Source organism: Phyllobates terribilis, unplaced genomic scaffold (genome assembly GCF_046119375.1).
Source record: "Phyllobates terribilis strain yellow unplaced genomic scaffold, ASM4611937v1 Scaffold_1__5_contigs__length_1240528914, whole genome shotgun sequence".
Classification (NCBI taxonomy): Eukaryota; Metazoa; Chordata; class Amphibia; order Anura; family Dendrobatidae; genus Phyllobates; species Phyllobates terribilis.
This window is the reverse complement of record NW_027362761.1, coordinates 1,096,584,806-1,096,610,840: the sequence shown is the minus strand read 5'-3', so window position 1 is coordinate 1,096,610,840 and position 26,035 is coordinate 1,096,584,806. Positions and strand designations below refer to the sequence as shown.

General features: G+C 41.7%; 1 protein-coding gene across 7 annotated transcripts in view; it reads right to left on the bottom strand.

Moving 5' to 3' along the window:
- Nucleotides 1-3,113: 3,113 nt before the first annotated feature.
- LOC141161252 (toll-like receptor 1) overlaps nt 3,114-26,035 on the bottom strand; it is a 69,565-nt gene continuing 46,643 nt past the window's right edge. For 3 of the 7 annotated variants that reach the window (XM_073646055.1, XM_073646046.1, XM_073646039.1), the window contains exon 3: nt 3,114-5,861. In XM_073646055.1, the coding sequence (XP_073502156.1) occupies nt 3,432-5,819 (2,388 nt within the window). In that variant the 5' untranslated portion in view covers nt 5,820-5,861 and the 3' untranslated portion in view covers nt 3,114-3,431. Of the gene's footprint in view, nt 5,862-18,583; nt 18,889-20,541; nt 20,747-21,248; nt 21,313-26,035 lie in introns of those variants that run through there. The other 4 variants (XM_073646080.1, XM_073646073.1, XM_073646065.1 and 1 more) reach the window with 4 other exon arrangements.

Genomic DNA, 26,035 nt, shown 5'->3' with positions numbered 1-26,035 from the left:
GGTTCTAGCGATTGGTGGAGGTCCAAGCAGTCGAACTTTTAGTGAATGGAAAGTTATCCCCTGTCCCTTTCATAGGGGATAGTTGTCAAACTTGAGAATACCATTTACATGTGGATTAATATGATCGTTCAGTCCCCATACAACATAGATATTACTGGCTGCACATCCCAATTTACAAACGTTTACACCACCCTTTCTCACAAAAAACAAAAACATATTTGCTATTGCCACATCTGTAAAAGTTCTATCAAAACATAAAATTATTTAAAATAATCCCATATGGTAAATTATGTAAACCACAAAAAAAGTAAGATGACAGAATTGCAATTATTTTGTAGCTGCGCATTTGCCAAAAATATGCAATAAAATCATATCTACTAAAGATGAGTGCATCATTTAAAATTCAAACTTGATGACTTGGCCTAATTTTCCCCAAAAATGTAATTTGCTGCAAAAGACAATAATAGAATCCTTGTAATTGATTGGAAAATACACATGGGAGAGAGAGCAGGACCCTTGCTGAACATAAGAGCTTACACTTTACAGGCAAGAAAGAGAGAGGACTCCACTGACCAAAAGAGCTTACACTCTACAGGAGAGAGGGAGAGAAACAGAGAGGACCCCGCTGACCATAAGAGCTTACAACCTACAGAAGAGAGAAAGAGAAGACCCTGCCGACCATAAGAGCTTACACTCTTTAGGAGATAGAGAGAGATAGGACCCCGCTGACCATAAGATCTTACACTCTACAGGAGAAGACCCGCTGACCATAAGAGCTTACAATTTACAGAAGAAAGAGAGCGAAGACCCTGCTGACCATAAGATCTTACACTCTGCAGGAGAGAGAAGACCCGCTGACCATAAGAGCTTACAATCTACAGAAGAAAGAGAGCGAAGACCCTGCTAACTATAAGAGCTTATGACTCGCCCCCTGGGCCGTGGGGCACTCGGAACCGGGCAATAGGGAGACGATGGGGGTAGTAGTGGCGACCCGGTCCAGTGGCTCAGGGTGGTCAGACCAGTGGCAGTCTTTTAGATGTCTTAGATAATGTCCAACTACGCCACCCGTGGATTGCGGTTATTAGGAACTGCCACTGCAGGGCAGACCGCTGGGGCCGATGATGTATGCAGCTGGGATGGTGTGACTCCCCACGGGAAGAGTGCGGCCCCAGGGCAGTGTAGTGGATGGTGGGGGTGATGGTGGTGAGAGTCCCAGTACCGGTAGTGCCGGAGGAGCGAAAAAGCACACAGACAACGTACTGCAGTCCAGGGTCTTTACTCACGGTTAATGTCCAAGTCACTTCTGCAGGGAATGACTGCCCGAGCCGTGCTGCGTCCGCCAGGTGAGGGGCTCGGTCAACTCCCAGGCAGTTCAGGAGTATGGCTCAGGACCCCCTTTAATCCTTCCTCTGGCCTGCCTCACCAGTGACCCACTTTTGTCCAGCTACCGCGGACTTGTGCGGTTAAACGTGGGCCCCGTCCTCCGCTGTCCTATATGGTGCCTTCCTAGCAGGTTTGATGAGGTGTCGCACCGATAAATGGTCACGACGTCCGGTCTTTGGCTGAGGGTAGTTTCTCCTCCACCAACCTGGGATCCGGCACCCTTAATCTGCCTGACCCTGCACCCTGGATTCTCGTGGGTTCTTAGGGTCCCTTCCACCTTCTTGTTCCTGAGCCCTTCTGTTTCTCTGTCTCTTCTCCTTCTTTCCTGTTCCTTCTTCTCCTCCCCTCTCGTGGAGCTGGGCTGAGGTGACACCGCAGCTCCCCTTCACCTCCTCCTCGGCCTCTCACTAGGCCCTCCTGGAGTAGAGCTCCTACAGAGCCTCTACTCCCTGTCTTCTCCTCTCTGGACAGGACTTCTCCCTCAGCTAAGATGGTGCCCACCTTTTATACCTCCCTCTAGCCATGAACCCAGGTGACCAGCAACCAATGGGCTCCTACCTACGCTCAGGAACCAACCCCTATCTGCCCCTACAGCACTGGGTGTTCCACCCCCCTCCCCACTCCAGACAGGGAAATAGTCGGTCGTGCCTGTACTTCTGTCTAGTGGGAGCACCGTTGAGCTGTCCCTCGGAAATGGGGTGTGTGTGCTGTATGCAGCTAACTGAGCCCTGGTCCATACTCCATCCTTACCCGGGAGTGGAATACCACACCTCTGGCAAAGGTGCAATACCCCTGTAGCGGCCGAACCCTCGGGGCGCTACACTTACACTCTACAGGAGAGAGGGAGAGAGACAGAGAGGACCACGCTGACCATAAAAGCTTATAATCTACAAGAGAGAGCAAGAGAAGACCCTGCTGACCACAAGTGCTTACGCTCTACAGGAGAGACTTACACAGTGACACTTGAGATGGAAAACAACTCTGCCGAACAAACTATGCTCCACTGGGAGCCACTGATTTCTGATGGCCCAGGTAGTGACCACCGTTGCATAAGATACGATAATCTATAAGATGTCATAGCTGAAGGGAAGCCTGTGCAGCAATGCAAAATGACGTTTGCCAGCTTTCTTTTGCTTCTGCATTGTGGGAAGTGGTGCCATGAAAGTTTTTTTTTCTTCGAACAGCAAATCAAATCTAAATGTTCGAATTTGTGGGAAACCGCAAATATCAGGAAATTCTACTTGAACTCGATCTTCCGCCTATCGATCCGCTCATCTCTAGTATGTACCTATGAAAACTCTATACCTTGCCATGCAAAAAACAACCCATTATAAGGCTCCATCCATGGAACTATAAAGAATGTATGGGTCTCAGAAAATGGCAACAAAAAATATATATTTTTAACAAAGTTCAGAATTTTTGTAAAAACTAGGTTAATCACTAGGTAGCGCTTTAGAAAAGAGTAGAGTGAAAATAAAAGATTAAAAAAAGAAGAGAGAATATTAGTTATTCCTGATGCAATACACTTAGTTTTTACATCATTGTTAATGTTAAATTAAAGAATTGCCACTTAAAGTATTATCACATAGTGTATAAGTATCCCCGGCTATGAGGACCAATATATAAAAAATTAGATCTGTGTTGGGTATCTGATATGGCCTCATATTCAGTTATGGAGGTCAAATAAAAGCATATTATTAAGAAATAAATTGCTTGAATCTTTGTATGGTATTTATTGCACACTTTTATTTTTGTCTTGTATGGACGTACAGTAGCAGATTCACCATTCACCTCACTACTTATTGAAACGACATGATAACAGGAAGTCAAGTCCCTTGTACTATAAATGACTGGATGGAAAACATCTAATATCTTCCGGCAAAAAAAGTAAAAACTATTTAACAGCAAGTAGAATCATAGTTTTGTGTTCCAAGTCCAAAGTGCACAAATCCAGATGCCAGCCACTCTTTGAGTAGAAATAGCGCCACTCTTCTCCATGGAATTAGCCTGGTATTGCAGTTCAAGTCCATTTAAATGAATCCAGACATTTATGCACTTACACTTGGGACAGAAACAGAGCTTTCATGTTCTAAATCGGACAAATTGATGCTGATAGCTGCCCTTAAGTTGGCCCAGAATAGAGCATGCTTACTTTTCTCTTGTGGCCATTCCAAGTAAGTTCTTTGTTTCATGAGAGCCTTTAATTTGAAATATCGTGAAGGAATAAGGTATTGCGGGATCGGTTCCAGTAGGATAAGGATTAGGTTGTCTGTGTTTTCAGAATAAAGTTTGTGTTGAGCAAAGTACAGCTCGTAATGACACCATTCACTCTGAACAAAATGTGGGGACAATACAAAGACCGACTTATAGCTATTATCAATGCAGGTTATGATGTTTTCCACTATGCTTTTCCCCGGAGTAAAATTTCTCTCATGCTGACAGATACGTATATCATTCATGCTCTGAACGCTGGGCAACAAAACGTTCTTCACCCAAGATGCATCGTTTTCACTATAGGAGATGAAAGCGTGGAAGGAAAAATCTTTCTTGAGCTCCTGGTAGCCTTTCTTGGATTTCCTGGTCCTCTGCTTTGTTCTTACTAATTGCCAGATCATTTTAAAAAACCAAGGTACATCAAAATACTTACACAGGGCAAAAATTAGTAAAAGGCAAATGATTATAGGTACAACAATGATTGGAACCATTATGAAGACATTACAGTACATGTCAGGCAGGTAGAAATCACTCAACCTCATGCCTCTTAAATCATCAGGTCTTTCACAAACATAGGCATCTGGCCAACCAGTAAATTTCCACGGGGACTTTCTTCTCTCATTTAGGAATTTTTTTATCTCGCAGAAACAATGGAATGGGTTGTTACCAATGTTAATTTGTTTCAGTCCTGAGCACTTTTGGAGAGATTCAGGAGAAGGATATGGGAACTGGTTGTACTCAACATTTATTGTCATAAGATGGGGGAATAATGTGCAATCTGGAAGATCAGAGAGTCTATTATATCCAAGATCGAGGTGTTCTAAGTTTGGTAAATGAGTCCCATTTTTCAATAAGACATTTGATATATCATTCTTGTACAAATTAACCATTGTGACATTTTTTGGTAAGCACCGAAATACAGAGTTGGGTAACGAACAAGACGCCATATTTATCTTTCTTATGCTTGGTGACCAGTAACAGTCTTCTTCACTGTAATCAAGAGGATTGTTCCGAACATCTAGATATTGTAAGGATGACATCCTGTCCGTTATGAGGCTTACTTTAGCCAACTTTTGTAACTTATTTCCTGCCAGTTTTAAGGTTTTTAACTTAGTCAACGTCAGACAGTTCTGAAATATATCATCTGTGACTGCGTTATTGGAAAAGTCAATGTACTCAAAGGTGCTAGGCTTCGACGGACAAGTCATGAAAAGTAAATTGGAATGTTTGATTGTAAGATTCTTAATGTTCATTTCAGAAAAAAGACCATATACATGGCTCTGATTGAAGAGAAAAATTTGAATTGCAACATGTTCAACTAAAAGTTCTTTCATAGAAGTGTTAAAATAGTCAAACTTAATGTAATAAATAAATCCCTGAATTGTGAGATTATGCAAGTGCAAGCTCTCCAGAGATGAGTGCCAAATTTTCTGAAGAATCTGGACGAACTTATTCCATGGTATGCCAAGGTTCCTCATGGTTAAATGTGAAACCTTTGAATTATTGATTATTGCCGAAATAAATTCATCGGGAACTTTTACTGCTTCCCATTTACCAAAATTGGCTAATTCCAAAACCTTTGATGTGTTGACTGCATCAAAAAGTACGTTGAAAAGGTCTTTTTGATCAAAAAGTGAAGAAAGATGTAAGAGGTTTGTATGTAAAACCAGGAGGCTAGAATTTTCATATTTATATAAACCATTCAAGTCAATGAATACCTGCTGCAAACGTAAGTGAGAAACTGATTCTAAATCAGATTTAAGAATATTGGCTGCTCCAAGACCTAAATATTCCAGTTGCAGGAGATTTGCGAAGCCTCTACAAACAGATAATGTGGGAAAATTATTGGATGAAATGTCCAGATGAATAAGACTAACTGGAAAGGTATTGGATATGTTTTCAAGCCGGTTGTTGGATAAATCCATGTATTCCAGACAAAGGTTTGCGTCAAAAACATTGGAGTCCATCTCGGTGATTTGGTTGTAAGATACAATGAGGACTCTGAGATCCAACAAGTAGCTGAAGTCTCTTGTTTCCAGTTTTCGGATGTCATTGTGTGATAGATCCAGTACAGTAGTATTTGCCGGCACATTCGATGGTACACTGGTCAGTGACTTGTAGGAGTAGTTATAAACAATGTCATTACTCTGAATCACTGGGTAATTATCACATAAGGCGGGCATGAAGACAGCAGCCAGGATGAGAATGAAGGTCATAGCCATAGTGTTGCAGGGTTTCTTTTCTACTTGGAGTCTGTTTTTACACTGTAAATTATATAAATATAGCTAGTTAGAAGGGAAAAAGAACAAATAAGTAGCAATAATAGATCTTTTAGGTTTTCTCCGAAAGCTAAAAAGCTTTGATTGTGCTTTAAAGTGTAAATAACTTTTCATTTTCTTTATTAATAATTTTGTCAAGTATTCAAGTTAGGAAACTTTGCAAATCACTTATTAAGAGACTGGATGGTGGCCCGATTATAACGCATCGGGTATTCTAGCATATGTATGTGACGCGCCCCTGGGCCTGTGTCGCGCTGCGTTGCGCATGCGGGAGCCTACCCGGAGCCGGATCAGTGGAGGGTTGTAGTCTCGTGGCGGTGACCCGGTCCGTGCCCAGGGAGTCAAACTAGACGGCAGTCTATTAGTAGTAAATAGTTGATGACTACGCCACCCGTTGAGTGCAGCCAGGGAGCTGCTACTGCAGGGCAGACCGCTGAGGCCGGTGGTAGGATTGTGCAGCGTGATAGTATAACCCCCAACGGGAGGGGTATGGCCTCAGGGCAGCCGACGTGGATGATGGGGGTAGCAGGAACCACTCAGAGACGGTACGGTGTAGTTCAGGGTCTTTACTGGTAACAACGATAGACCCTCCCGGAGTACTTGCTAGCAAACGGGGCCTGGTCAGTCTTTGAGCAGATGGGATCTCCCCTGGCCAGGCGTAGTTGTAGGCCTCACAAACTGACTGTACTCTTCTGGCTACCTTGCTAGAAGCTGATGTAAGTAGCCCACGTCCCTGAGTGTACCGTGTGGTGCTCACCCGTATGGCCGGTGACTCGGGGCCTTCTAATGGCTTCCGCTCCACGATGGCGGTGCTGGTCCCACGCGTGTGACCGTGCCTTCGGGCTTCTGGGCCAGAGGACCTGAAATCCCCTGCCTGACGGATTCTGCTGCTGGGTAGAAGTTAGTCCCCACAGCCTCGGACTCCGGGTCCGGTAAAGAATCTTCTTAGTCAGGGCGAGCGCTGCAGCTGCCAGCCCCTGACTCCTTGGAACTCTCCTGTTTCCTATGCTGCTTCTTGTCTCCACTCTCCTTGTCTGACTCACCCTGCCTCAGCCCCGGGTTTATACAGGGGAAGTTCTTCCCCTCCCAAGACTGGGCAGGAGGTGTGGCATGCACAGGATCCCTGACCAAAGGACCTCCCACCTGCTCTCAGACATAACATTACATTACTGTGGAAAACCAGACCCCTGGGGTGCCACATATGCGGCCGACCGGGCGCGACTAATCAGCGAAGCAGTGTTTAAATGGGTTGTGCACTACTTTAAATCAACCCCCCAATGTATCCCCCCGGGGCCCCTAATGAATTTTGTAATTACGTCATGTTGTCAATACTGCTTGTGACAACATCGCTGACCACGCACAGCCAGCACGTAATTCCCCCGGCTGCAGCCGGCTCTTCCTTCCGCTTACATCACGACTATTTGCGGCTGCAGCCGGGGGTCTCCTGTTCCGCGAACCACAGTGAATGAAACGTGACAGAAGTACGTCACACTGTGACTGACAGAATGTGTTCACTGAATGTGACAGAAGTACATCACACTGTGACTGACAGAACATGTTCAGTACGTCATGGGCAGTTGGTGAGTCACATGACCACATGGGCGGAGTCAGCCCTACTATCTCCCGACTTGTTCTGAAATCCTGCGTCGCTGATTGGCCGTGGCCGGACCGATCAGCGACGTGGGATTTCCTGGACGGACAGAGACGGGATAAGCCGATTATATAGTAGATCGAAAGTCAGATGTAGCGGTCACGAGGTCTCATTGTAAGTATATGACAGCCAAAACAAGACCGATCAGAGTGCCGCTCACAGAAGGTGAAGACAGCGGTGGATAAAGTATAAGACTAAAGTTAGGGACATTAAATTAGAAGCACCACTCTAGCGCTGCCATAAAGAAGAAAAGCTGGAGTGGTGCTTTAAGAAAATTGCATGTAAGTGGCTTCCAAATCTCTGCTTTTCCCAGTAAATTTGGCTGCCTACAACTACAATGATATCAGATCGTACTAATTTAGATTACAGATGATGGCAGTGAAAGGGTCAGTACCTGTGTCCTCCTCTGTGTTTTAGTGCATATGAGAACAATCCCCTGCAGAGTTCGTTTTCCCCAGAGTTAGTGAGACACAGGTGTTGAGCATTTCACTGCCATCATCTGTACTCCAATTGAGTAAGTTCTGATATCAATGCAGCTGTAGGCAGACAAATTGACTGGGGAAAACCAGCAGTTAGGAAGCCACATACACAGTGGCTTACTTGTACAGGAATAAAGACAATTAAGAGTGATTTGCAAAAGTTCAATGGATGACAAAATTATTAAAGAAAAAAAGATAAAGTTTGTAAATGTCTCAGTTCTCTGGAATCTGGCATTATTTTTTATTGTTCCTACACGTCTCTGTTCCTGAGATATGGGCCCCTCTACCCTGTATGAAAATCCAGTCTTCTTAGCCAAGTGGGCGTAGTTCTCAGCTCTTTTCTATGAGAGACATCTTGAGGAACATACCCAGTTGTCTAAAAAGTGTAGATCAATATACAAAGAAGAGATGGCCATATCTCAGGTTTGAGAGGTGCAGAAACAAAAAATAAACTATGACAGATTCGGGAAAACAGCGACATTTACACCAGGAAAAAAAATATATATATATATTATATATATGGCAATTGACAGGTCCTCTATAAATAACTGTACTAGGATTGCAATATGTTAACCTATGCAAAAAATCCCCCCTATGAAGTATGTACCTAACAGAACAGGGAAATGTATGCCCATTTAAACCTCATATGGAATAATACGGTTGTAAAAAAAACTCCCATAAAGAAAAACAGGGGAAAAGAACAATTATTGACAAATAGAAGATTATTATATAAAGATTACAAATGAGTGCATCAATACACAATATCACAAATTATGGTAGTGGTGGATGAGCAATACGGCTAGGGACAATAGAAGATCTTAAGACACATAATCCCTCAAAGGATCCCCCCAATGAACGCCTGTACATAGAAATGCTCAGAATCTGGTTTAAAATAAAACCAGAAGCTATAGAAAGGACCAGCAATAAAATTACAGACCGTGTCCCAGAATTGAGCTCCCTAGGTATATTTTGTATTTAAATATATATATATATATATATATATATATATATATATATCAGTACAGACCAAAAGTTTGGACACACCTTCTCATTTAAAGATTTTTCTGTATTTTCATGACTATGAAAATTGTACATTCACACTGAAGGCATCAAAACTATGAATTAACACATGTGGAATTATATACTTAACAAAAAAGTGTGAAACAACTGAAAATATGTCTTATATTCTAGGTTCTTCAAAGTAGCCACCTTTTGCTTTGATGACTGCTTTGCACACTCTTGGCATTCTCTTGATGAGCTTCAAGAGGTAGTCACCAGAAATGGTCTTCCAACAATCTTGAAGGAGTTTCCAGAGATGCTTAGCACTTGTTGGCCCTTTTGCCTTCACTCTGCGGTCCAGCTCACCCCAAACCATCTCGATTGGGTTCAGGTCTGGTGACTGTGGAGGCCAGGTCATCTGGCGTAGCACCCCATCACTCTCCTTCTTGGTCAAATAGCCCTTACACAGCCTGGAGGTGTGTTTGGGGTCATCGTCCTGTTGAAAAATAAATGATGGTCCAACTAAACGCAAACCGGATGGAATAGCATGCCGCTGCAAGATGCTGTGGTAGCCATGCTGGTTCAGTATGCCTTCAATTTTGCATAAATCCCCAACAGTGTCACCAGCAAAGCACCCCCACACCATCACACCTCCTCCTCCATGCTTCACGGTGGGAACCAGGCAGTAGAGTCCATCCGTTCACCTTTTCTGCGTCGCACAAAGACACGGTGGCTGGAACCAAAGATCTCAAATTTGGACTCATCAGACAAAAGCACAGATTTCCACTGGTTTAATGTCCATTCCTTGTGTTCTTTAGCCCAAACAAGTCTCTTCTGCTTGTTGCCTGTCCTTAGCAGTGGTTTCCTAGCAGCTATTTTACCATAAAGGCCTGCTGCACAAAGTCTCCTCTTAACAGTTGCTGAAGAGATGTGTCTGCTGCTAGAACTCTGTGTGGCATTGACCTGGTCTCTAATCTGAGCTGCTGTTAACTTGCGATTTCTGAGGCTGGTGACTCGGATAAACTTATCCTCAGAAGCAGAGGTGACTCTTGGTCTTCCTTTCCTGGGGTGGTCCTCATGTGAGCCAGTTTCTTTGTAGCGCTTGATGGTTTTTGCAACTGCACTTGAGGACACTTTCAAAGTTTTACCAATTTTTCGCACTGACAGACCTTCATTTCTTAAAGTAATGATGGGCACTCGTTTTTCTTTACTTAGAATTTGTATTATGGCAAGAAAAAAGCAGCTAACAGTCTATTCAGTAGGACTATCAGCTGTGTATCCACCTGACTTCTGCACAACACAACTGATGGTCCCAACCCCATTTATAAGGCAAGAAATCCCACTTATTAAACCTGACAGGGCACACCTGTGAAGTGAAAACCATTTCCGGTGACTACCTCTTGAAGCTCATCAAGAGAATGCCAAGAGTGTGCAAAGCAGTCATCAAAGCAAAAGGTGGCTACTTTGAAGAACCTAGAATATAAGACATATTTTCAGTTGTTTCACACTTTTTTGTTAAGTATATAATTCCACATATGTTAATTCATAGTTTTGATGCCTTCAGTGTGAATGTACAATTTTCATAGTCATGAAAATACAGAAAAATCTTTAAATGAGAAGGTGTGTCCAAACTTTTGGTCTGTACTGTATATACCTGTGTTAACCATTCAAATATCCCCCATCTTATAGGAGTCAAGAAAGTGGATTCAAGCTGAGTGGTTAAAACATCCCGCACAATGGTCAGGGTGTCAGGGGAGAATTCCTTATAAGATCCCTGATCCCATAATACACCGCAGAGTCCTTGCTGGACTGATTTGTGAGCGTCTATGATATTCCTGTCACAAGTTATAGCAAGACACAAATAGCGTTGGCGAAATAGTGTATAACTTGTGACATGAGGACGACGATGCGAGGGTCCTAAGAGGGAAGAAGATTTCTCAGTATATAGGTTTGCAATATGCAGCTTTTATACCAGTACTGACCATTCTACCTGCCCCTTTCCTACGTACTGTAGGTCAACGAGCAGAGGGTGTAGATGTGGATGAAATATTATTAAACCTTTAATTAATTTTCTCAATTGATATTGATTTGTTTGCCTGAACTTAATACTTCTGGGTAACTTCAGTATTATTATTTCAATAGATAAAATTACAAAGGCTTGCCTAAATACAATCACAAGGATGTAAGTAAACCTAAAAATTGTATTTTGACATATATGTATTACTATCCTGCAGAGAAACAATCTAGAGTTCACACACTATACTAGATTATAGTAATTGTAAAGCCAGCCATGCAGTTTTTCTCACTTCTGCTTACTCACTAAGTATGTGAACCTCCAGTTGTTGTGAAACTACAACTTTCAGAATGGTCTGACAGCTGCAGTGGGCTTGAACAGTGGGGTTTCTGGAGTCTACTTTAATGACCTGCTCAGTGGTACAGCCAAACCGCTTTGCTTCATAGGTGCATCCCGTTGCAGTTTTTAAATTAAGCTCTTTATTATTAAGGTAAAAATAAATCCAAACCTACAAGGCCAGGTGTGAAGAATTGATTGTCCCCTAAACCTAATAACTGGTTGGGCCACCTTTAGCTGCAACAACTGCAATGAAGCGTTTGCGATAACTGGCAATGAGTCTTTTACAACGCTCTGGAGGAATTTGGGCCCTCTCATCTTTGTAAAATTGTTGTAATTCAGCCACATTGGAGGGTTTCCGAGCATGAATCGCCTTTTTAAGGTCATACCAAAGCATCTCAATCGGATTAAGGTCAGGACTTTGACTAGGCCACTCCAAAGTCTTAATTTTGTTTTTCTTAAGTCATTCAGAGGTGGACATGGTGGTGTGTTTTGGATCATTGTCCTGCTGCATTACCCAAGTGTGCTTCAGCTTGAGGTCACAAACAGATGGCTGGACATTCGCCTTCAGGATTTTTTGGTAGTTAAGCAGTATAAATTGAGATACATAAACAAAGGGAAATAGGCTTGCCCTTTCTTGCCCTGTTAGGCCCTGCTAGATAGCTTACAATACACACTACTCTAGACAGAGTTCATCCTAATCTAGCAATGGTATATAGAAGCACGCCTTGAATTAGAAAGTGACTTATTGTCTTATGATGTCATTTACGCTGTCGTGTTGCGTTTCTTTATCCTCATGTCTCAATGCGTTTCTCCAGTGTAAGGTTCATCAGGAGGTTTTGATATGGCAAAGAAGGCCCAAGTGATGCAAGGTGGTCATAGGTCCATTGTGACAATAAAGGTGAGGATCCCAATGTGAGGACTGAATTGACCTTCTTGACATGTGGGTATCTTTAGGGTATATTTTAACCCCTTTACTCCCGAGGGTGGTTTGCACGTTAATGACCAGGCCAATTTTTACAATTCTGACCACTGTCACTTTATGAGGTAATAACTCTGGAACGCTTCAACGGATCCCCCTGATTCTGAGATTGTTTTTTCGTGACATATTGTACTTCATGACAGTGGTAAATTTCTTCGATATCACTTGCGTTTATTTATGAAAAAAACGGAAATTTGGCAAAAATTTAGAAAATTTAGCAATTTTCAAAATTTGAATTTTTATGCCCTTAAATCAGAGAGATATATGTCAAACAAAATAGTTAATAAATAACATTTCCCACATGTCTACTTTTATATCAGCACAATTTTGGAACCAATTTTTTTTTTTTATCAGGGAGCTATAAGGGTTAAAAGATGACCAGCGATTTCTCATTTTTCCAACAAAATTTACAAAACCATTTTTTTAGGGACCACATCACATTTGAAGTCACTTTGAGGGGTCCTTATGACAGAAAATACCCAAAAGTGACACCATTCTAAAAACTGCACCCCTCAAGGTGCTCAAAACCACATTCAAGAACTTTATTAACCCTTCAGGTGCTTCACAGGAATTTTTGGAATGTGGAAGAAAAAAAAGAACATTTAACTTTTTTCTCAAAAATGTTACTTTAGACCCAATTTTTTTATTTTCACAGGGGTAACAGGAAAAAATGGACCCCAAAATTTGTTGTGCAATTTCCCCTGAGCACGCAGATACCCCATACTTGGGGAAATACCACTGTTTGGGCGCACGGCAGAGCTCGGAAGAGAAGGAGCGCCATTTGACTTTTTGAATGTAAAATTTGCTTGAATAATAGCGGACGCCATGTTGCATTTGGAGAGCCCCTGATGTGCCTAAACAGTGGAAACCCCCCACAAGTGACACCATTTTGGAAACTAGACCCCTCAGGGAACTTATCTAGATGTGTGGTGAGCACCTTGAACCCCCAGGTGCTTCACAGAAGTTTAGAACATTGAGCCGTAAAAATAAAATTCACATTTTTCCCACAAAAATGTTTTTCAGCCCCCAATTTTGCATTTTCATAAGAGTAACAGGAGAAATTGCACCATGCAGTTTGTTGTGCAATTTCTCCTGAGTAAGCAGATACCCCATATGTGGGGGGAAAACCACTGTTTGGGCGCACGGCAGGGTTCGGAAGGGAAGGAGCGCCATTTGACTTTTTGAATGTAAAATTTACTTGAATACTTAGCGGATGTGCCCCTGATGTGCCTAAACAGTGGAAAAACCCCACAAGTGACACCATTTTGGAAACTAGACCCCTCAGGGAACTTCTCTAGATGTGTGGTGAGCACCCTGAACCCCCAAGTGCTTTGCAGAAGTTTATAACATGGAGCCGTGAAAATAAAAAAATCAAACTTTTTCCACAAAAAAAACGTTTTAGCCCCAATTTTTTTATTTTCACAAGGGTAAGAGGAGAAAATGGACCCCAAAAACTGTTGTGCAATTTCTCCTGAGTATGCCAATACCCCATATGTGGGGAAAATACAGTGTTTGGGCGCACGGCAGAGTTCAGAAGGGAAAGAGCACTGTGTGACTTTTTGAACGCAAAATTGGCTGGAATTGATAGCGGACGCCATGTCGCGTTTGGAGAGCCCCTGATGTGCCTAAACAGTGGAAACCCCCCCACAAGTCACCCCATTTTGGAAACTACACCCCTCACGGATTTTATCAAGTGGTATAGTGAACATTTTGAATCCAGAGGTATGACACAGAATTTGATAACATTAGGTCATCATATTGAATAAGTTGTCATTAGTCTTGAGCGCAGGTGCTCGCTACTTGAGTTTGCATCAGGTACACGGGTATGCACCATGTATCACGGGTGCTCGAGTGACATGCTCGAGTCCCCGCTCACATGTTTCATGGTTATTAGACACCCCAAAAAAAACATGCGGGGATCAATTGTGCATGGCAGGTAATCCCCGCGAGGTTTTTTTGGCCACAAAGCATATGGGGTAGAGACTCGAGCATGTCACTTGAGCACCCGCGATACTCAGTGCATACCCGAGCACCCGATGCAAACTCAAGAAGCGAGCACTTGCGCTCAACACTAGTCGCCATATCGTCATTTTTTTTTTTTTTTTTTTTAACTTTTGAAAAAAAATCCCTAGCCCAACCCTAACCCTAACACAACCCTAACCCTAGAGTTTATTTTTTACGCCGTTCCTTGTGCGGTATAAGTGATTAGACGACTTTATTCTTCGGGTCGGTGCGATTACAGCGATACCAGAATTATATCGGGTTTTTATGATCGACAGCTGTCTCACACTAAAAGACGCTTTTTTTTTTGCAAAATCTAGTTTTTGCATCGCCATATTTTGAGAGCTATAATTTTTCCATATTTTGGCCGACAGAGTCATATGACGGCTTTATTTTTTACGGGACGAGTTGACGTTTTTATTGGTGCCATTTTCAGGCACTTGACACTTTTTGATCGCTTTCTATTCCGATTTTTGGGAGGCAGAATAAACAAAAACCAGCAATTCCAGAATTTATTTCTCTTTATGCTGTTCCGCGTGTGGTAAAATTGATAAGGCAGCGTTATTCTTTGGGTCAGTACGTTTACAGCGGTACCACATTTATATCGTTTTTCTATGTTTTGGCGCTTTTACACAATAAAAGCTATTTTATAGAAAACAATATTTTTTTGCATCGCTTTATTCTGAGAGCTATAACTTTTTTATTTTTCGGCTGATGGAGCTGTATGGTGGCTTGTTTTTTGCGGGACAAGATGATGTTTTCAGCGGTAACATTTTTATTTATATTCGTCTTTTTGATTGCGTGTTATTTCATTTTTTGTTTCGCGGCATGATGATAAAGCATTGTTTTTTTGCTTCTTTTTTTTTTTTACTGTGTTCACTAAAGGGGTTAACTAGTGGGAAAGTTTTATAGGTCAGGTCGTTCCGGACGCGGCGATACCAAATATGTGTACTTTTATTGTTTTTTTTTCATAATAATATTTACATTATATTTTTATTTTTGGTGGATTATTTTATTTTATTTTAATATTTTTACAATTTTTTTTAATTTTTTTTTTTTTTTCATTTTTTAACACTTTTTGGACTTTTATTCTGTGCAGCACCATTCCTGTGCTATACAGGCTGTCAGTGATGCACAGGGAGAAGATAGTTTGGTCATGCACTGCGCATGACCAAAGAATCTTCCTGCTGTCTGGTGACCCGGATGTTGTCATGATGACATCGGGTCGTCATGGCAACATCCGGGAAGCCGCGGCAGACAGCGCTGGAGGCCGGAAGAGGAGGTGAGTATTGCGATCACCTCCCCTTGCCACCGCAATGCTGCGATCGAATTCAATCGCAGCATTGAGGGGGTTAATGTGCCGGGAGCGGTGCGGGACCGCTCCCTGCACATTGTCACAGCTGACACCCGGTACTATCAGCTGACACCCGGAGGCGATCACCCCGCACCGCTTGTGTGCGGGCGCGATTGCCATATGACCTAATAGTACGTCATTGGTCCAATCGGCCCAGGTCACCAAGACGTACTATTAGGTCATACATCAGAAAGGGGTTAAGATATTAGAATAAAATTTGTGAGCTTTAAAGGGTTTTTTTACACTTGTCTAGGATTTTTTTGGTAGACAGCAGAATTCATAGTTCCATTTACTACAGCAAGTCTTCCAGGTCCTGAAGCAGCAAAACAGCCCCAGACCATCACACTACCACCACTATATTTTACTGTTGGTATGATGTTCCTTTTCTGAAATACTGTGTTACTTCTATGCCAGATGTAATGGGACATACACCTTCCAAAAAGTTCATCTTTTGTCTCGTCAGTCCACAGAGTATTCTCCCAAAAGTCTTGGCGATCTTCAAGATGTTTTCTGGCAAAACTGAGAGAAGCCTTTATGTTCTTTTTGCTCAGCAGTGGTTTTTGTCTTGGAACTCTGCCATGCATGCCATGTTTGCCAAGTCTCTTTCTTATAATGGAGTCATGAACACTGACTTTATCTGAGGCAAGTGAGGCCTGCAGTTCTTTGGATGTTGTTGTGGGGTCTTTTGTGAACTCTTGGATGAGTCGTCGCTGCACTCTTGGGGTCATTTTGGTTGGCCAGCTACTCCTGGGAAGGTTCACCACTGTTCATGTTTTTGCCATTTGTGGATAATGGCTCTCACTGTGGTTCGCTGGAGTCCCAAAGCTTTAGAAATGGTTTTATAACCTTTTCCAGACTGATAGATCCCAATTACTTTGTTTCTCATCTGTTCCTGAATTTCTTTGGATCGCATCATGATGTCTAGCTTTTGAGGATTATTTGGCCTACTTCACTTTGTCAGGCAGGTCCTATTTAAGTGATTTCTTGATTGAGAACAGGTGTGGCAGTAATCAGGCCTGTTTGTGGCTAAGGAAATTGAACTCAGCTTCCCAAAGATGTGATAAACCACAGCTAATTTATGTTTTAAGGGGTGGAGGGGGAGGCAATCACTTTTTCACACAGGGCCCTGTAGGTTTGGATTTCTTTTTCCCTTAATAATAAAGACCTTAATTTAAAAACTGCATGCTGTGTTTACTTGTGTTAACTTGGTCTAATATTTAAATTTGTTTTGTGATCTAAAACATTTCAGTGTGACAAACATGAAAGGAATATGAAATCAGGAAGGGGGCAAACACTTTTTCACACCACTGTATAGGAAATTGAAATTGTTCCAGAAAATGAAGTATTCCTCCCATAAAATTATTGCAATTACACATGTTTTGTTATACCCATGTTTATTTCCTTTGTGTGTTTGGAACAAGACAAAAACAGAGAAAAAAAAAGGCAAATTGGACATAATTTTACACAAAACTTCAAAAATGTACCCACCTGTCTGCATACCAGCCGTGCCTGCCAGTACCCACCTGTCTGCATACCAGCTGTGCCCACCTGCTCCTGCATTACCCGGTGTGGGTCAACAGCTGTGACCGGGGTCTGACCTGGAGTAGCACCTGGGCCACCCCCCATGTCCCTCCTTGGACCACGGAGTCGATTAAGCCGCCGTGTGTTCGTGGTCGGATCTGGCGAGGCCCCTAGTCACGCCCCTCCAGGCACTTCTCGGTTCGTGGCCCAGTGGGATCACTAACCACGCTCACGCCAGTCAGTCTGGGCGTGAGCGTAACAGTGGCCTCATTCAGTTTTCAGTAAACAGTAGAATGTTTCCATGTTTTTCCACCAAACATCTCTATTGTAGTCATCTGTCCCCAAGACGCTTTCCCAGAAGGATTTTGGCTTACTCACGTACATTTTAGCACACTGCAACCTAGCAATTTTATGTCTTTGTGTCAGCAGTGGGGTCCTGCTGGGTCTCCTGCCATTCATTCAAATGTCAACGGGTAGTTTGCACTGACACTGATGTACCCTGAGCCTGCAGGACAGCTTGAATTTCTTTGGAACTTGATTGAGGCTGTTTATCCACCATCTGGACTATGCTGGTTGCAACTTTTCATCAATTTTTCTCTGCCATCCACATCCAGGGAGATTAGCTACAGTGCCATGGGTTGTAAATTACTTGGTTATGTTGAGCACAGTGTACAAAAGAACATCAAGATCTCTGGAGATGGACTTTTAACCTTGAAATTGTTGATATTGTTCAACAATTTTGGTTGTTAAGTCCTCAGACAGTTCTCTTCTCCTCTTTCTATTCTCCATGCTTAGTGTGGCACACACAGACACAATGCAAAGATTGAATCAACTTTTCCCCTTTTTATCTGGTTTCAGGTGTGATTTTCATATTGCCCACACCTGTTACTTGCCACAGGGAAGTTTGAACGAGCATCACATGCTTGGAATAAAGTTGTTAACTCACAATTTTGGAAAGGGGCCAACAATTTTGTCCTGCCCATTTTCGGGGTTTTGTGTGAAATGATCCCCAATTTGCCTTTTTTCTCTGTTTTTTTTTGTGTTGTTCCAATACACACAAAGGAAATAAACATGTATATAACGAAACATGTGTAATTAAAATAATTTTTTGGGAGAAATACTTAATTTTCTGGAACAATTGCAAGGGTGCCAACACTTTCGGCCGTGATTGTATGTTTTCTTCAAATATATACAGAGGGTGAAATAAGTATTGAATAAATCACCAGTGGGTAACAACCCATCCAATCCACACAGGCAAAGAAATCAAACCATAGATGTCTACAAATTAAGTTATGTGTAATAACGAGAAATGACACAGGGACAATGTATTGAACATGCTTACTTAAATGTATTTAATACTTCAAACAAAAGCATTTGTTGGTGATGACAGCTTCAAGATGCCTCCTGTATGGAGAAACTAGTCGCACGCATTGCTCAGGTGTGATTTTGTCCCATTCTTCCACACAAACACTCTTCAAATCCTTAAGGTTCCTTGGGCTCCTTCTATGAACTCTGAGCTTTAGTTCCTTTCATAAACTTTCTATTGGATCAGGTGATTGGCTGGGCCATTCTAGCAGCTTTATTTTCTTTTTCTGAAACCAATTGAGCTTCATTGGCTGTGTGTTTGGGATCATTGTCTTGCTGAAATGCCAACCCTTGTCTCATTTTCATCATCCTAGCAGATGGCAGCAGATTTTTATCAAGAATATCTCGGAACATTTGTCCATTCATCCTCCCTTAAATTATATGAAATTTGCTAGTGCCGTACGTTTAAAAACAGTCCCACACCATGATGTTCCCACCACCAAATTTCACTGTTGATATAGTGTTTTTGGGGTGATATGCAATGCCTTTTGGTCTCTAAATATGGTGTGTATTATGGCATCGAAAGAGTTAAATTTTGGTCTCACCTGACCAGACTATATTCTTCCAGCAATTAATAGGCTTGTATAAATGTTGCTGAGAAAACGTTAAACACTTACCGACATGTGCCATACATGTACGGCACATGTCATGTCTCTCCCTTTGGCGCAGGCTTCGGCGATGAGCCAGCACCTTTAGGGGGACATGACAGCTGATTACAGCTGATTTGATCAGCTATCATGCGCCCCTAACAGCTGTGGGTGGAATCGCGATCCACCCGCGGCTGTTAACATGTTAAATGTCGCTGTCAATTTCTGACAGCGGCATTTAACATGGCCGCAGCGGAAGGACATCACTAGTCCCGACCATCGGCGCCCGTGGCACATGACCACGGGTCGCCGATGGGTTGGTATGCCAACCTGGGGTCTGCAGGAGACCCCTGCAGCTGTCATTGCCAGGATGCTATGAGCGCCGCCCAGCGGTCGGCGCTCATAACAAGTGAGCATTTCCGCTACACACAGGCGATCTGATGATCGCCTGCGTGTAGCAGAGGCGATCAGAACATCGCAGCTTCTAGTCTCCCATGCAGACTATTGAAGCATGTAAAAAGTAAAAAAAAAAATATTTTAAATATTTAAAAAAAAATATAAAAGTTTAAATCACCCTCCTTTTGCCCCATTCAAAATAAAACACTAAAAAAAAACAAATATACACATATATGGTATCGCCGTGTTCAGAATCACCCGATCTATCAATATGAAAAAGAATTAATCCAATCAGTAAGCGGCGTAAGGAGAAAAAAAATCAAAAGGCCAGAATTACGGGTTTTTTTATCGCCGCAACATTTCAATAAAATGCAATAACGGGCGATCAAAACATCATATCTACCCCAAAATGGTATAAAAAAAAGTCAGCTCGGCGAGCAAAAAATAAGCCCTCACCCGGCCCCAGATCCTGAAAAATGGAGACGCTACGGGTCTCGGAAAATGGCGCTATTTGGATTTTTTTTTCATCAGTTAAATAACAAAGAATCTATACATGTTTGGTATTTACAAATTCGTAATATCCTGGAGAATCATAATGGCAGGTCAGTTTTACCATATAGTGAACGTGGTAAGGAAAAAAAAACAATTATGAAATTGCACTTTTTTTTGCAATTTCAACATACTTGGAATTTTTTTCCCGTTTTCCAGAACACGATATGGTAAAACCAATGGTGTCGTTCAAAAGTACAACTTGTCCAGCAAAAAATAAGCCCTCACATGGCCATATTGACCAAAAAATAAAGTTATGGCTCTCGGAAGACAGGGAGCAAAAAACATAAGCGCAAAAATGGAAAATGGCCCGCAGGTGAAGCGGTAAAATCCACTTGAACATGTTTTTTGTTCAGCAATGGAGTCTTGTGTGGTGGATGTGCATACAGAAGGTTGAGTGAATTACTTATAGTTTTGTTGAAATAATTTACCTGTTGATTCCAGGTCTTTCTGTAGCTCTCCACAGGTTGTCCTTCGCTCTACAACTACTCTTCTGATAATTCCTTCACTCCTCTGTCTGTAATCTTGCGGGGAGAACCTGGTCGTGGCCGGTTTATGGTGAAATTATGTTCTTTCCACTTCTGGATTTTGGCCCCAACAGTGCTCACTGGAACCTTCAGTAGTTTAGAAATTCTTCTGTAAACAATTCCATCAATATGTTTTGCAACAATAAAATTGAGACAGCTCACTGGTTTTACCCATCATGAGATGTTTCTTGTGTGGCACCTTGGTAATGAGACACCTTTTTAAAGGCCATCAGTTGAAGCAGCTGATATTATTTTTCACTAAGTGGCAGGATTGCCTTCTAATTACTGATAGATTTCAGCTGGTGTCATGATTTTCCATGGCTTTTTGCACCTCTCTTTCTACATGTGTTCAATAGTTTTTTCCTGTGTCATTTCTCATTATTACACGTAACTTAATTTATGGACATCTATGGTGTGAATTCTTTGCCTGTGTGAATTGGATATATTGTTACTGACATCTGGGGAAAATGTCATTCCAGTAGTACCTTTGGAAATACATTTACTTAGAAAATTGGTTCAACACCAATATTCAACACTTTTTTCACCCGCTGTGTATATACAGTGGGGAAAATAAGTATTTGATACACTGCCGATTTTACAAGTTTTCCCACCTAAAAACAATGGAGAAGTCTGTAATTTTTATCGTAGGCACACTTCAACCGTGAGAGACAGAATCTAAAAAAAAAAAAACAGAAAATCACATTGTATTATTTTTACATAATTAATTTGCATTTTAATGCATGAAATAAGTATTTGATACAATAGAAAAACAGAACTTAATATTTGGTACAGAAACCTTTGTTTGCAATTACAGAGGTCAGACGTTTCCTGTAGTTCTTGACCAAGTTTGTACACACTGCAGCAGGGATTCTGGCCCACTCCTCCATACAGATCTTCTCCAGATCTTTCAGGTTTCAGGGCTGTCACTGGGCAACATTGAGTTTCAGCTCCCTCTAAAGATTTTCTATTGGGCTCAGGTCTGGAGACTAGCTAGGTCACTCCAGGACCTTGAAATGCTTCTTACGGAGCCACTGCCTGTGTGTTTTGGGTCATTGTCATGCTGAAAGACCCAGCCACGACCCATCTTTAATGGTCTTACTGAGGGAAGGAGGTTGTTGGCTAAAATGTTTCCTCCCTTCAATACGGTGCAGTCGTCCTGTCCCCTTTGCAGAAAAGTACCCCCAAAGTATGATGTTTCCCTCACCATGATTCACGGTTGGGATGGTGTTTTTGGGGTTGTACTCATCCTTCTTCCTCCAAATACGGTGCATGGAGTTCATACCAAAAAGTTCTAGTTTGGTCTCATCTGGCCACATGACCTTCTCCCATATCATTCAGATGGTCATTGGCGAACTTCAAACAGGCCTGGACATGTGCTGGCATGAGCAGGGGTCCCTGCATTACCTGCAGGATTTTAATCCATCAAGGCATAGTGTGCTTCTAAAGGTAATGTTCGAGACTGTGGTCCCAGCTCTCTTCAGGCCATTGACAAGGTCTTCCATGTAGTTCTGGGTTGATTCCTGAACCTTCTCAGAATCAACTTTACCCCACGAGGCAAGATCTTGCATGGAGCCCCAGACAGAGGAGGACTGACAGTCATCTTGTGTTTCTTCCATTTTCTAATAATTGTGCCAACAGTTGTTGCCTTCTCATCAAGCTGCTTGCCTATTGTCCCGTAGCCCATCCCAGCCTTGTGCAGGTCTACAATTTTGTCTCTGGTGGCCTTAAATAGCTCTTTGGTCTTGGCCATGGTGGAGAGGCTGGAGTGTGATTGATTGTGTGGACAGGAGTCTTTTATACAAGTAACGAGTTCAAGCAGGTGCAATTAATACAGGTAATCAGTGCAGAGTAGGAGGGCTTTTTAAGGAAAACCTAACAGGTCTGTGAGAGACAGAATTCTTGCTGGTTGGTAGTTGATAAAATACTTATTTCATGCAATAAAATGCAATTTAATTATTTCAAAATCATACAATGTGATTTTTTGGTTTTTATCTTTTAGATTCTAACACAGTTTAAGTGTACCGACGATAAAAATTACAGACCTCTCAATTCTTTGTGGGTGGGAATACTTTCAAATTCGGCAGTGTATCAAATACGTATATATAGTGGGGAAAATATATACAGTATAGACCAAAAGTTTGGACACACCTTCTCATTTAAAGATTTTTCTGTATTTTCATGACTTTGAAAATTGTACATTCACACTGAAGGCATCAAAACTATGAATTAACACATGTGGAATTATATACTTAACAAAAAAGTATGAAACAACTGAAAATATGTCTTATATTCTAGGTTCTTCAAAGTAGCCACCTTTTGCTTTGATGACTGCTTTGCACCCTCTTAGCATTCTCTTGATGAGCTTCAAGAGGTAGTCACCGGAAATGGTTTTCACTTCACAGGTGTGCCCTGTCAGGTTTAATAAGTGGGATTTCTTGCCTTATAAATGGGGTTGGGACCATCAGTTGTGTTGTGCAGAAGTCAGGTGGATACACAGCTGATAACCCTACTGAATAGACTGTTAGAATTTGTATTATGGCAAGAAAAAAGCAGCTAAGTAAAGAAAAACGAGTGGCCATCATTACTTTAAGAGATGAAGGTCAGCCAATCCGAAAAATTGGGCAAACTTTGAAAGTGTCCCCAAGTGCAGTTGAAAAAACCATCAAGCGCTACAAAGAAACTGGCTCACATGAGGACCGCCCCAGGAAAGGAAGACCAAGAGTCACCTCTGCTTCTGAGGATAAGTTTATCCGAGTCACCAGCCTCAGAAATCGCAGGTTAACAGCAGCTCAGATTAGAGACCAGGTCAATGCCATACAGAGTTCTAGCAGCAGACATATCTCTACAACAACTGTTAAGAGGATACTTTGTGAAGCAGGCCTTCATGGTAAAATAGCTGCTAGGAAACCACTGCTAAGGACAGGCAACAAGCAGAAGAGACTTGTTTGGGCTAAAGAACACAAGGAATGGACATTAGACCAGTGGAAATCTGTGCTTTGGTCTGATGAGTCCAAATTAGAGATCTTTGGTTCCAACCTACATGCCTGGTTCCAACCGTGAAGCATGGAGGAGGAGGTGTGATGGTGTGGGGATGCTTTGCTGGTGACATTGTTGGGGATTTATTCAAAATTGAAGGCATACTGAACCAGCATGGCTACCACAGCATCTTGCAGCGGCATGCTTCCATCCGGTTTGCATTTAGTTGGACCATCATTTTATTTTTCAACAGGACAATGACCCCAATCACACCTCCAGGCTGTGTAAGGGCTATTTGACCAAGAAGGAGAGTGATGGGGTGCTACGCCAGGTGACCTGGCCTCCACAGTCACCAGACCTGAACCCAATCAAGATGGTTTGGGGTGAGCTGGACCGCAGAGTGAAGGCAAAAGGGCCAACAAGTGCTAAGCATCTCTGGGAACTCCTTCAAGATTGTTGGAAGATCATTTCCGGTGACTACCTCTTGAAGCTCATCAAGAGAATGCCAAGAGTGTGCAAAGCAGTCATCAAAGCAAAAGGTGGCTACTTTGAAGAACCTAGAATATAAGACATATTTTCAGCTGTTTCACACTTTTTTGTTAAGTATATAATTCCACATGTGTTAATTCATAGTTTTGATGCCTTCAGTGTGAATGTACAATTTTCAAAGTCATGAAAATACAGAAAAATGTTTAAATGAGAAGGTGTGTCTAAACTTCTGGTTTGTACTGTATATATATATATATATATATATATATATATATATATATATATATATATATATATATATATATATATATATATATATATGAATATTCTGTATATATGCAGCAATTGCATCCTTTATTGCCTGTTTTGGGCTGGCTACTCAACTACTTGGTAGTTTGTTTTTGCTTTGTACATATGTTTATACGTATGACTATATATATTGTATATATGTTGCCTTTACATTGCCAGGTATCCACACGGTGGATCTCAGTGACCTCGCAGCACTGGCATAAACTGCTGTGGCTGACTGCAGGAATGATGATCTGGTTGGCCGTCAACCTCAGGCCAAGTCCATAGTCTACAATACGTTGACCAAGCTGGAGAGCCACAGGTTGAAGACCACTATCCTGTGTCTGGTGTTGTGAAGATATATAAATATCCATGCTGGCAAAAATTACTTAGCAGAATTAGGAGTAATAGTTGTAATGCAAAGGAACCAGCTATTATGAATACACAAAATATCCAGGACAAACCAACATAGGGTCTCTTTGCGTGTTGCCCCTTAGGCGAGCGTCCGGCCACAGGTTGAGTGAAGGGCATAGCGGAGTGAGCTTGGATGAGGCGCCTTCATTTCTACCCCTCCCCCAGTTGGTGCCGCCCACATCACACCGTTCATTCCTGTATAGCGCTTCAATGTGGGTATTAACTGAGTGTAGTAGGAGCCACTCTCCATCACAGTGGTGAGTGGGTGGTGCGGCATTGTTCACTCTCTATCAGCTGGTGAATGCGGCCATAGCATCCTCTACAGTATAAACAATTAGGTGTCAAGCCCCCCTCTATTGGCCAAATGTATACAGTAAATACATTAGTGTGTCTTGTGGTCATCCAATCACATGGTAGTAGTATTTTGGTTGCAAATCAACACATATGCTAAGTAAACTATATTAGATAGTTTGTTCCACTTAGCCGCATCTATCATCTTAAGCCTTTTCAATTTCAGTATATACTTCCCCATATTTCTCTGTAGATTGTTCCTAACTAAAATAAAAAGGAACAGATGCCATCAGAGGGCAGAGTATTAAATCTGACTAGTGTCATATAAACTAAAAGTAAGATATGTCTCAATATTGTCCCCACCAAAAATATGCATGAAAGAAAATGTCTATTAAGAACCGTCTGCCATTAAAAGTCATCCAATACCATGGAAAGAACATATAGGATAGAATAGGATAAGATTGATATAGTCTTACACTACAGAGTGGAAATCCATCTGTATTGTCCTTGTTACTAACGCCGCATGCTGCAAAGTCATAGATTAGCTCCATTTAACTCAAAGAGTACAAGTTTAATGAAAGTCTGTCACCAAGTTTTTGCTACCTCATCTACACTGTGTTCCAAATTATTATGCAAATAATATTTTCTCAGACTTTCCCAAATTACCTATATGAATTGCAGTCATTGTAATTTTCCAGTCAAATAACTATTAGAGTACAATTGAAAGGTTTTTGTACAAACTGCCTATGATAACAGTATATTTAAAAAAAAATAAAAAACTGAAACTGCACTCAAAATGCATGTTCCAAATTATTATGCACAGCAGAGTTTTCAACCTTTTCATTTTAATAAAGAACAAAAAAATGGTCATTTTTGAAATTATAAGCATTAGCAGGTTATTACACACTGAAATCAAACAGTTTTCAACTCAAAACTTTAT